General features: G+C 41.0%; 2 protein-coding genes across 2 annotated transcripts in view; both read right to left on the bottom strand.

Annotated features, from left to right (window-relative positions):
• The window catches only part of tsc22d4 (TSC22 domain family member 4), a 10,932-nt gene extending 7,273 nt beyond the window's left edge, over positions 1-3,659 (bottom strand). The window contains exons 1-3 of the mRNA XM_079478951.1: positions 2,960-3,659; positions 1,399-2,245; positions 892-1,052 (exon numbers count right to left, since the gene is read on the bottom strand). Of these exons, the coding sequence (XP_079335077.1) occupies positions 892-1,052; positions 1,399-2,145 (908 nt within the window). The 5' untranslated portion in view covers positions 2,146-2,245; positions 2,960-3,659. The remainder of the gene's footprint in view (positions 1-891; positions 1,053-1,398; positions 2,246-2,959) is intronic.
• A 1,616-nt stretch (positions 3,660-5,275) lies between these two features.
• Positions 5,276-12,304, bottom strand: mogat3a (monoacylglycerol O-acyltransferase 3a). The gene is made up of 7 exons (XM_079478958.1): positions 11,678-12,304; positions 9,057-9,235; positions 8,762-8,966; positions 7,918-8,092; positions 6,104-6,303; positions 5,871-5,950; positions 5,276-5,793 (listed from the first exon to the last, which is right to left on the bottom strand). Exons 1-7 carry the CDS (start codon positions 11,769-11,771, stop codon positions 5,719-5,721), a joined length of 1,008 nt encoding a protein of 335 aa, XP_079335084.1. The 5' UTR covers positions 11,772-12,304; the 3' UTR covers positions 5,276-5,718.
• Between the last annotated feature and the right edge of the window lie 295 nt (positions 12,305-12,599).

Here is a 12,599-nt window from a genome sequence, read left to right on the forward strand (position 1 = left end):
CATTTTAACCACAAACACACTTAACACAAAGAATGTTTGGCCAGCACAAGCGTGTGGTCATGTGCATACTTCACACAGTGTTGTGTTACTGTAAGCAAACAAAAGCTCTTTCTGCAGCTTAAACTGGCCTGTGTGAACAAATAAAAAACACAACTGTACAGAAAACACACAAGACTACAGCTCATGTAGACAGCAACAAACAAACATGTGTCCGCCAATCAGATTTCTGAATACTGGACACTGAAATACTGCATAGAGAGAAGTGCTCAGGTGTCTTACTCGAGAACACTCACGAGTAAAGTGTGTGTGTGTGTGTGTGTGTGAGGTATTTCCTCCAGACTTGTGACAATAAACACAACCGTGTAAAAACTGATGATCAGGAGCTGAAGAAAGCAGCAGCAGCTTCTTATAGTCGACTCTAAAAATACATCTGCACTCAACTCACAGTCTAAACATAGAACAGCAGTGAGACACAGAGGCAGAATGAGAGAGAAACAGACAGAGGGTGCTTCTCAATTCATGTTTGTGGATCCTCGTTTCCTTTCCTCACGTCTTAGCTCCTCCCCTTCAGGATACAAGGGAAAGGAGCAAGGAAAAAGAAGTGAAATGGCATATCCTCGCACTCTTTAGCGTCATTTCAAAGCACCGTCAGTTAATGAAGACTCTACACATTGCAGTTAGAGAATGCAATGTCCTTCATGATGGCTGACCATGAATGATTTCCCGGGTCATAGGATGGAGGACGAAGGAGCGAGGAAGCATATTGAGAAGCACCCAGAGAGACAGCAGGGAGTAAATACTGTTGAGACCTGCTCAGAGATCAGATGATGTTCTCAATAACACTCACACACACACACAGGTCTGATACGGTCATCATTAATCTCGTCTCACCTGTCATCTCCCACAAGCTCAAACGCTCGACCCATGCCGAACATGGACTGTGCCAGGGCGAAGGTGGTTGGTGTCTGGATGGGCGTCAGTCCCGGGTGGAACGGGCTGTCACGACACAGGTAGGGGCCGGGGGATGCCGGCTGAGAACGAGTTGTCCGGAGCTGAAAGGAGAAATCAAAAATGGGTCATGTGAGACACCTGTGAGACTACAGGAGACTGTGTGTGCAGGGGTCCAGAGTTTAATACTTGAAATGTTTATTTGCAGTGTTGGAAAAACTTCCATTTTCAATCACATTACAGATACATTAGTTTACAATTCTTCTACAGTTTTATGTTTCAAACAGAGATTCAGACGTTACAGTTTTTATGAAATAATAAAATAAATGAAATGTATTGTTCTTAATGTTTCATGTAAGTAATGTTAAATCTTCAAATCTAAATGTATTAAATGTAAATATATTTGAAGATGGAGTGACAGTAAAGCAGATGAGGCGTGGGTGGATTTACCTTGCCAGTGGCATCCACATCGAGGCGCAGCGGGGCGGGGATTTGGCGAGCACGAGGCGTGTTCGGCAAGTGCGGCAAGGTGACCGGCAGCGTGTCATGCAGTGTGTACAGTCGTGTTGGTGAGGGCGGGCCACTATGGGTGGTTTCTGTCCTGCACTGGGCGAGCAGGTGGGTGGTCCCCTGCGAGTGTACAATGTGACCCGCTTGCAGCCCTCGCACCCCCAGCGGCTTCAGCCCGGCTCCGCCCACCGCTCCCTCGGCACCGCCCAGCCCCACCGTTTCCAATGACTCCAGCGAATGGGCGTGCCTCATGCTGTCGATCACACGGCGTAGCCCTCGTTCCTCCACCTCCCTCTCCATCACGTCCACGCAAGTCCAACGTCCACGTTTGTACGGCTCACCTGGCCCCTGGTCCAATCGCACAACGCGGAACCTCGACGCCCCGCCCGCATCCAATGAGTTCTGCTTCCGGGCCGTGAGGGGCGTTGTCGGCTGGCTGAAGCTTTGTTGCGTTTGGAGGGCAGGGATTTGGCGCAGGGAGGGGCCATTGGCCACAAGTTGAGTGGGCGATGAGGTCTGGCTTCTGTGGGCAGGGTTTCTGTTTGGTCCAGTGGAAGGGGGAGTGGCTTTTTGAGGGCTCAGGATTTCTGCAGGTACAGTAGGTGAAAGGTTCTCAGAAGAACCCTGATTATAGTCTGAGGTCACGCTGGTTATTTGAAAACCGCTCCGTTTCCTTCCTCCACTCATTGTGGACCGAGCACGTGCGCGTCTGTTCAAGTGCTTCTGTCTGTGTGACGTTACGCCCGGACACCCCAATTCATTATGATTTCAGCAGAGACAGAGAAATCTGTGAGAGAAACACAGCAGAAAACTCACATTATAACAGAGTAATGACACAGAGAAAGAGAGAGATATTTTACTAGAGTTTGTTTCATCTTCTTAGGTGAACACAGTAATGTGAGCAAAAATATTTAAAAGTAAAACAGGAGATATATTAATGTAATGGTATCTGGGTGCAGTCAGCGTGGTTGCGTAAGTCTCCTCCTGAGAGACGCTGAACGCCATTTTAAAATGCACACATCTGACCTCGCGAGACATCTAAATAAACTCCTGCAACTGAAACTGAACGTCTCAGCGTCTCGTGGGTTTCTTTTGGGTGTGCAAGGCGAATTTGGCATCTAAAAACAAAAAGTTCAGTTTAAGTTCTACTACTAAAATCCTGAATGAAGTCAAGACTCAAATCAATCAGAACGTCTGAGATTACAGTCCTGGTTTCATTCAGATTAAAACTGGATTCATATATAATCTGAGATTAAAACTGGATCAAGCAGAAAAGTATAAATGCACGTTGTCGTATTTTCTATAGTAAACTGTAGTAATTGTCACAGATAAAAAGACTATAATGCTTTTTAAAGCTGCCATAATAAATATGACAGTGTACTACTGCATTCACTTATAAATTCACTCTAGGAGGAAAGACTTTAGTATAAACCCAACAGTGTAGTGATCTCCACAATGTTTTCATGTAAGATTTGGCTTCACTGGGTCCAAGCAAACACACCCGAATATCGTGTCGTCGTGTCCAGCATCACGATTCTCACGCCGCTGCGATGACGTCACAGTCGCGCAGCGGACGCGCGCGCCTCTCTTTCACCTCAAGCAAATACCCGCATGAGCGCGCGCAGAAAGACACGCGTTGCGCAACACCTTGAAACTAAACCTGACTTTAACACCCGCATCACACTCATCAGGGCTGTAATGTCTCCAAAGAACAGTGAAACCACAGATTTATGGATCTAGCAGGTTCCGAATCCAGCGAAAGTCGAGATGAATTAGTCAGAGAAATAATGAACTTTAACACACAAAAGTACAGCGCAGGTCACGTCCACACCTCAAACCACCGGAATATTCCTGAAATACAGTTTTAAGAGCGTTTGGGTTTACAGGGAGCGATCTGTTTATATTCCATCTGATAGATCGGAATCAGTTTGTATCAAGTCCAGCACGCGCAACTCTCTCCACCCCAATAATGTGCAAATCAGAAAATGTCTTCAGAAAACTCCCAGTTCCCGAAACATCAGATCAGCTCCTCGCTGAAAACACGCAAGATCGGATCGGTTCACTTGAGCTGTTTCTCAACGGATTTACAGTAAAGTGACAATTATCAACTCAGATCTGAACATTATTTCTCCTCAGCGAAACTGTTGACAACTTTCCATCACCCGGAAGTTCCGCCTCCGCTCTACGTCCGATTCTACTATGGTCAAGGACTCGTGAATATTAATGAGGAGGCGTGACTGTACGGGCGGCGAGATCTTGTTATTATTCATGAGACAGACCAAATATGGAATTCAAACACGAGAGCCGTAAACTCTTTAATAGAACGAACAATATTCGTCCTGGTTAACTATTTAAACTAAAATATTTTCAGCAAGCGAGACATTTGCTAACACTGGTTCACGCTGCCTCCTGTCGACCATTTACATAAACCTAATGAAAAATGCTGTTGTATACTTTATTATTTTAGTAACATTTCGATACTACAAAATACGGGCATGTACATTAAAATGTATTAAATGTTGAATAGGCAATCCTGTCCAGAAAGGTTTTTCGTTATGCTGGTTGGAGGACTCTTAAAGGGTAACTTCATCCCAAAATCAAATGTGTGTACTTTACTCAACCACCTGACCTTAAACACTTGGTTTATTCGTTAGCAGAATGTTTTTATTATTTATTTACATGGATGGATTTACCCGTGTTTGCATATCGCAGTTATTATTTACAATAACTGGGTCACAGTACTTGGAATATTAGAAATAAACTCAAAATTATTAGTTTTATTCAGAGTTGAGGTTTCTAAGGAGAAATAATTTAAATAGGGGAGATTTACAGGAGAAATAACAAAACGGGTGAGTGGCGGGATGATGGGTGTGAAAACGGGAGTGTTGACAGGTGGTCTATCAGGTGGCCTGGAAACCTCTCGGATGTCACCTAAATATCTTTATTTGTGCTCCGAAGACGCCGGGAGGTCTTAAAACATGTTTAACATCATGTGGGTGAATTCAATTTGAGATGAATTTACCCTTTAAATATCTTGATAGCGATCAATAAGTGATACATTGGTATTTTTATAATTATATATTGTCTGTGAAAGGCATACCTGTAGGACGAAAAACTTTTGCCCTTGGTGCAAGGTTAATGATAATGATGTTTTCTGTCAACGTATTTTGCATCCCACTGCGCACCTGTTCATGCAGTTGTGGCCTGGTGGTTAGACCGTTGTTCTTGTGATCAGAAGGTTGCAGGTTTGAATCTCAGTGCCAGCAGGTCATGACTGAAGTGCCCTTGAGCAAGACACCTTACCCCCTGATTGCTCTGCAGTAATGTGCCACTGTATAAAAAAAAACTAGTAAGTCGCTTTGGATAAAAGCGTCTGCCAAATGAATAAATGTAATTAAATGTTTGGACCTTTATGTATTCCATCGCTAACCAGCGTCTAACGGGAACTATGCTCCATCTAATCCCGTTTTAAAACAGTCACGTTAGTGGTTTTCGCTATTATAGTAACGTTATTTACTTTGTACTGTAACATGTTCTCACTGGTTAATGAGACTTGATTTAATTGGAATCGATCCAAGAGCACCTGGTTTGCGCACGTTCATGTTTTGGAGGAGGCGTGGCTTTGGACCGCGATTCTCATGGAGGGTGGGATCATAATTTCAGTGCTAGCAGGCTAAAGTTAGCATCTTACCAAATCACCTATTCCGCCTTTAATTACTTATGTACACCACAGTGTAGGCTACTATGCAGTTTAAGTATACTGCAGTATTTTTAATGCAGGACTATCACTCATATTAAATGCAAAACGAAATGTCACACAAACAATTACAAACAGCTTTCCAGTTTATTTTCTTATTCTGATAAGTGAATACATTTGACATTTCTGGACATAGATTTATATCATATATATGATCAGTTGGGTGCGTTTCTAAAATAGTTTTTCATTATAGATACAGTCCAAGGTTAATACATAAATGAAATCCTATTACAGCTGATCATCATTCAAAGGTACAGAACTCCCACAAAGCCCAATGCATTAAAACAAACACCATTAAACCTGTAAAGACCACATTTCAAAACAAATCTGACTGAAAATCAAAAGATTTCATAGGAATGACATCTGACTGAATAAGTGACTCTTTGGTAAACTGAGTTTAGTGTTGTACACTTCAGTAGCATAACCTCAGATCCTGTGAGCACAAATTAATCAATAAACATGCTGATTATACTGTAACACACACACACACACACACACACGGTTCAGATGAATTTGAGGTGTTTGTCTTCTGGAATGCCGTAGTGTTTTTTATTTTCCTCAAACAACTGCATCAGACCCTGAACACACAAAAACAAATAATCAAACAATATATATTGTCACATTATCATTGACATCTGACATAACTCTCACTCACCTCCATATAAAGAGTGTGAAGAGTGTCAATGTCTTCTTTACTGGGACAGGAATTCTGAACTACACTGATGGGACGTCCAACTACAGAGAGAGAGAGAGAAATGTAAACATTTAAAACAATTCACGTTATTTTTCGGATTTATCGTCTGCCATCACTCAGCAAGCACAAACATCCAGAATAAGTGATTTTTTTCTGAAGTGATTTGTGTTTTATGATGATGTGTGTGTACGTACCCACGGTGTGTATGGGTTTCCTGTATGGAAGAAGACCAAAACTGTACTGGAAAACACCTCTGGCATGAAAGAGAGGCAAGGCCACGCCCATGGTCCTCTGGAGGCGGTCCTGCAGGCGTCTTAGGGTGGAGCCAGTGGGATTCTCCATCTGATCAAAGAGCTCGTTCTCTCCAAATGAGAACACAGGAACCAACCACGCTCTAAAAAGCACAACAGCAGTCTATAATGTTTTTACAAGAACTTAGTTACAATCACACAATCTTAAAAAACATATCAGATCTATCATATTTTAAATGCGTGAATTATACAAAGCAGGAGTTCTCACACTCTTTGGGGTCAGGGACCCCTTACAGCGATTTTTTTCCGAGGACCCCTGGAATTGCATACTACAAGTTGTACTCTTAAATGCCATTGGGCTTTACTGCATTGTAATATTCACCCTAATTCACCACTTCAGACCGGTTTTATAGAACAGAAACACATCTCAATTTAAATCACATTAACGCCATGTATACTTGCATACATTGGCTCATCATTTAAAACGTATGTCATTTATCTTAAAAGCTTTCATAAATCAACAGTATCAAGACACAAACATTAAAATGATGAAGATTATTGGGGTCAGATGTGTCCTAGTGGTCAGAGCGTTGGGTTTGTGATCAGAAGGTTGGAATCTCAGTGTCAGCAGGTCATGACTGAAGGGCCCTTGAGCAAGACACCTTACCCCTGATCGCTCTGCAGTAATGTGACACTGTATAAAACTACTTGTAGTCTGCCAAATGAATAAATTTAAATGTAAATTATACTGACAAGATTATTAATAAAGAGATGATTCTTACATCATTTACTGTCATTATTTATTCTCCCTCAATTTGTTCCAAAAAAGTATGAGTTTCTTTTGAACAATATGGGAAATCGAACTGTTTTTGGTCCCCTTTGACTTTCAGTTATGTTTAAAAGAAAAAAGCCAGGAAATGTTTTGTTTTTTTTCACATTCTTCAAAATATCTTCTTGTGCAGGAGAAACAAACTCATACAGGTTTGGAACAATGACGACAGTAAATGTTGTGATTGACAGATTGTTGTGCTGTCACAATCATATCAGTGTTTCGTTTAAGTATAATCTAATTATTTTCATAGCTTTTATTATCCTTCTATGTTGGCAGGTTATAGTGATGATAATTGAGAGACTGTGTACGCCATACTGACTATAGTTTCTCTTCGTTTTTAATCAAATCAAGTTAGTATAAAAAGGTTCTTAATGATGTGACATAGGCTCGCAATAAGGACATTTTTCTCAGAAATGCAAGATGAAAATTGGCTGTTATCAAGTGTGAATTGCGGCGAAACAAAGTCAGAACTGAGAGACAAAAAGTCCCAATTACCTTTAAAAAAATGTATTCAGTGGCGGTAACATCTTTAACAATATTAGTTTAAAAGTAGCCACATCTGAAAATATACTGCACATACAAATCAAACCAATTAAATTGAATATCAGCCGTATGGATTATTCTTTTATGATATTATGCTGCCGCTGTAATAAAATCTTGATCCTGTCTCATTTACTTTTAGCCATATTAGCTCATGTCTATTTGAAAGGGCCTGTATTTGCCTGTATAGATATACAGAAGAACAATAATTATTTGTTACTTATTAATTAGCAAGTCAATAATGTAAGCAAATGTTTTGCGTGTGTCGAGAAATGGAGTAAGAGGAAAAAGCCGTAAGAAATCATGCATTTTCCGCACTGCAGAAATCATTTCTCGGACCCCCTGGACAACCCCTGATATAAAGGATGAAACCGTGAGGTCATACCCGTGTTTGAGAGCCAGTTTGATGAAGCCTTTCCTCTCCAGCAGCTGAAGGGTCAAGGCTCCGGGCCGCGCGTCCAGAGATTCCGGAGCGCCGCCCACCGCCACCACCGCTGCGTGACCCCCACCCGGACGACTCAACACGTAACTGGCACTGGCTTTCTCACTCGACACCAACCCTGCAGGTCAGACAGAGGAGGTCAAGGGTCAAACGCTGATATCACACACAATAGAAACAAACAACACAATCAACAAGAGCGTTTTAAAAGCATATGCAGTGCTGCATGAAGTCAATGTATTGATTTATTTATGAAACAAACCTTCATTCTGCTGATAAACGCACCTCTGGTCAATGACACTGTGTGTGTGTGTGTGTGTGTGTGTGTATTCATGTTGTGTAATAGGATATTGTGAAATTGTGCAAATGTCTGAATTAGAACCAAGTAGGTCTCTAACACACACACACCCATCAAACACATTATTGTTTCCCATAAAAAGTTCAACATTTAAATGATTTCTGTTTTGCTTTATGAACATCTGACCTGTATATCTACTTGAACTTACTTTTGAAAACATCCTGACTGAATTAACTTCACGAGCGGCTTAAACTAATGCAGATTGTATCAAGAATCATGAAGGTGCCGCCACAGTTCTGATCTGATGATGGACACATTAGGACCCGCTGACAAAACCTTTAGTTGTCTCGTCACTGAAGGATTTCTTCATTTAAAGGGGATCTTGCAGTCCGTGTGTTTTTACATTATTATGAAATCTGTATTGATATATGTGACTTCTTGGTCTCTTCCGCATCGTTCTACATGTACGCGCTTGGTGTTTCTCGGACACACCTCCACACATGATGTAATCTCTGAAGAACGGAACTCTGAACCAGAAGGGAAGCATGAGCAGATACGGCGTGAGGCCGGGGAACATCTGTGAGAATCCGGACGCTTCTGTACAGAAGTTGCCAAATCCACCTGCCACCAGCACGCCGTGAGGATGAAAGCCACACAGATAATTATGACACGGATCCAAATCCACGGTTTTTATCAGCTAGAGAGATGGAGACATGAGAGAAGAAGAAATGAGTCTTTGTGAAGGATCTTAAGACACCACTGACTGAAGAAATGCTGAAATTCTCACTCTGATGGGGAAATAATCTCTGAAATACGTCCACAGGCTCCAACTTCTGACCCACTGTGACCTCCGACCTCCACATAAGGGCGTGTCCCTGTCCAGGTACAGCCAACCAGCGTACAGCACTCCCGCAATCCACCAATCACTGAGGCACAAGAGGACAAACGCAGCCAGGCAGACCTGAGCTAGAGACGGAGAGAGACACAGTGTTTAGTTCTCTGTGCCGGTTTAATGCCTTCAACTGTGACCCACATTGCACACACAGTGAACCCGAGTGGGTCAATCTCTCCATTCCCCCCTTACCAGCTGACTTCACTCAAATCATTTCACAACGCCAGCGGAGACTTTATGTGTAAGAAATCCCCTTACAACAGATTCATGTACAATCACAATCAATTATTTCGAAAGGACCGGAAAATATTAAAGGGACACTCCACCCGAAAATGAACATTCTGTCAAGAATGACTCTCCCTCTAGTTGTTCCAGACATGTTTACATTTATTTGTTCGGTCGAACACAAAGAGAGATATTTTGGAATAATGTTAGAAACCAAGAGTTCTGAAGCACCATTGACTGCCATAGTAGGAAAACAATAATTGCTCATTTGTGGTTGTGTTGAAGACAAAAGAAGATATTTTGAGGAATGTAGGAAAACAAACAGTTCTGGGCACTTTTGACTGACATTTACATGATTTCCTACTATAGCAGTCAATGGTGCTTCAGAACTGTTATTATTATTAATTATTCCAAAATATCTCTCTTTGTATTCAACCCAACAAAGACATTTATACACGTCTGGAACAACTAGAGGGAGAGTCATTCATGACAGTATATTTGGGTGGAGTATCCCTTTAAGACACCATTTCATAGACTGTTTTCTGATTTTAAAATGGACTATTTCTTGGTAAGTGTTTAGGCAAAATGATGATTTTCGATTAATTCTGTGAACTACTCATATTATTTCCAACTTTTACATTTTAAAATAAAAGCTCTTGTTTCCATTTGCAGAAAATGAAAACTGTAAGTTCAGATTCACCTTCGAGCAATACAACAGTCAAATTTCTACATATATTTAGGAAAGGTTTAAAAATATGTTTTTATGTGATAACCTGGAGATTTTTCTCATAGACATGCTGTCAGTCTTTCTCATTGCTGTTGGGTGACTTTGTCACTTCGTTTGATTTCGTCGAAATTCAACAGACACTGGACTGAAATGGCCACATTACATTTAAATGCTGATTTGATAATGACAATTTGCAATGGTATCTTATTTTTTTCCATGGCTAAATATTTGGGTATATGTGTTTTCAAAAGGCCAACAGGGTTGACATTTAATAATAATCAGACTTCAACCAACCCTTCACACTACACATGTCAAAATCTGACCCATTGATACAGTCTTCAACTTCTTCTCTATTTTCTTAACCCCCCCCCAAAAAAAGAATCTTAGCTTCATATTCTGTGCTAGGCTAACTGAGAAGAGTTTTACTGCACCTTTGGGTCATTCTGTGTCAAATCAACCAAATTATTAATACGCATTTGACATGTATGCAAACTTTCATCAGTTTTGGAGCATCTTCAAAATGTAATTCCTAACATCGTCTACACTCGGGCCATTAATAACAACATCCCTTTATCAAAATTTCCCTATAACTCAAAGAAATATAAATGTTAATGATAACTTCTATAACCAGATCATTTTTGACAGTAACTCAGTGCCAAAAGGACCCAGAAATGGTTGATTTGTGCAGTTGTTTTAATAGAAGGGAAAAAGACACATCTGAAGTTTCAACATTATTTGTTCTTCAGACATTCTTCTAGAAAAGAAATGAAAAACTTTTTTAAATGACCCACAATTAGTTTTTGATGTCTGAAAATGTGTCCATTTTAACAGTTTTCTCCCGAAGCCGCATTGAGATCCTCATTTGTCTAGGACTGAAGCTTATAGGACAAATGGGTCAGTTATAAGAACATAAAAGGACATCAAGGGATCTCTAACAGTTCTGGAGATACAGACATGAACATTTTGTGAAAAGAACACCAAAAGTGCCCTTTCTTCATTTTTGAGCTTTCACCACCTGAAATGAACAGATTTACTAATATATATAACGACCTCGGAGTAAAAAGAATATGATGATGCTGACATATTTCTCATCTTATTTTTACTCCCTTTAAATCCAGGTGAAAATTGACATTTTTATCTCCCTCTACAAATGAATTGATCATTTAATAATGAATCGGTGGCATTTCATCATTTTTTTAACATCACTCCAGAAGTTGGTCTTGCTTCTGTAGAATAAAAATACTAATTTGAGCCGGAGACCTCTGGTTGAGTTGACATGATATGACCCAATGCATTGTTGTTCTTTTGTTCTATTGTTTTCCCTACTTTGTAAGTGGCTTTGAATTAAAGCGTCTGCTAAATGACAAAATGTTAATGTATTATATTAGACACTAAAACTTCTACATCTGTGCAGCTTTCAACAATCACTTTTTGCGAGCGAGTAACAGGGCTGACATGTTCATTCAGTTCTGACACACACAAACAGAACAAATAAGAGTATTTACAAGTGACAGTCATGTTTGATTGATAGAAGCGTGGTCATGGTAACAGGGTTGACACTCACCCAGAGCCAAGAAGCTGAAGACCCACTGCACGACTGCAGCTGTCTGCAGACGCCTGCGCAGAGGAACACGCAGAGGTGCAAACTCTATCTTCATCTCTACACCTACACACGCACACACACACACACGCACGCACACGCACGCACGCACACACACACACACACACACACACACACGCACGCGCACGCACACACACACACACACACACACACACACGCACGCACGCACGCACACACACACACGCACACTCACTCACATACACACACACACACACACACACACACAAGTAAGTTAGTTAAAGTCTTCTGTCAACTGTCAAAAGTGTTGAAAGTGTCCGTCTCTTCACATGAAGTGTGTTTCTCTCAGCGGGTAAATATCGATGTAAGTGAGTTTAATCTTTAAAAAGTTTTTTAACGTTTTAAAGTCTTTCCTCCGACGCGCCTCCGCGTTCAGCGTGTCTCCGCGAGCACACACAGCTCGATAATATTCGGTGACGTCAAAAGGCCCGGCCCTCCAGCTCTCGGCGAATGAGAACGCTCAGAAGACACACGGCTCTGCGCGTGCGCACTGATGCATCGGCGCTACGCTGACGGGCACGGCAGAGGGCGCGCGCCATCACACAATGTCTGCTCGTCAAAGTTAAAGAAACTGGATGAATAATGTTAGATATGTGGCAAATGTTCTTCATTAGTCTCTTAGAAAAAAACGTGTAAAACATACATCTGATGTGTTTATTTATTATTTATATTTGATGTTTTTATATTTGATGTTTTTATATTTGATGTTTTTTATATACTTAATAAGAGTGGCAGAGCAACACAAAGGTCATTGGTTTAATTCCAGGAAACACACACACAAACCGATAACATACATGAATGCATTGAATATTGTACGCTTAAATGTGTGTAATATATTTGATATTGA

Source organism: Barbatula barbatula (genome assembly GCF_947034865.1).
Source record: "Barbatula barbatula genome assembly, chromosome: 17".
Taxonomy (NCBI): domain Eukaryota; kingdom Metazoa; phylum Chordata; class Actinopteri; order Cypriniformes; family Nemacheilidae; genus Barbatula; species Barbatula barbatula.

Bases quoted from the DNA above. Each gene is read 5' to 3' on its own strand.
- mogat3a (XM_079478958.1), bottom strand. From the start codon at position 11,771: ATGAAGATAGAGTTTGCACCTCTGCGTGTTCCTCTGCGCAGGCGTCTG. The intron at 8,967-9,056 runs GTGAGAATTTCA...CCATCTCTCTAG, and splicing joins GAGATTATTTCCCCATCAGA to CTGATAAAAACCGTGGATTT. The intron at 5,794-5,870 runs GTGAGTGAGAGT...TTGTGTGTTCAG, and splicing joins TTCACACTCTTTATATGGAG to GGTCTGATGCAGTTGTTTGA.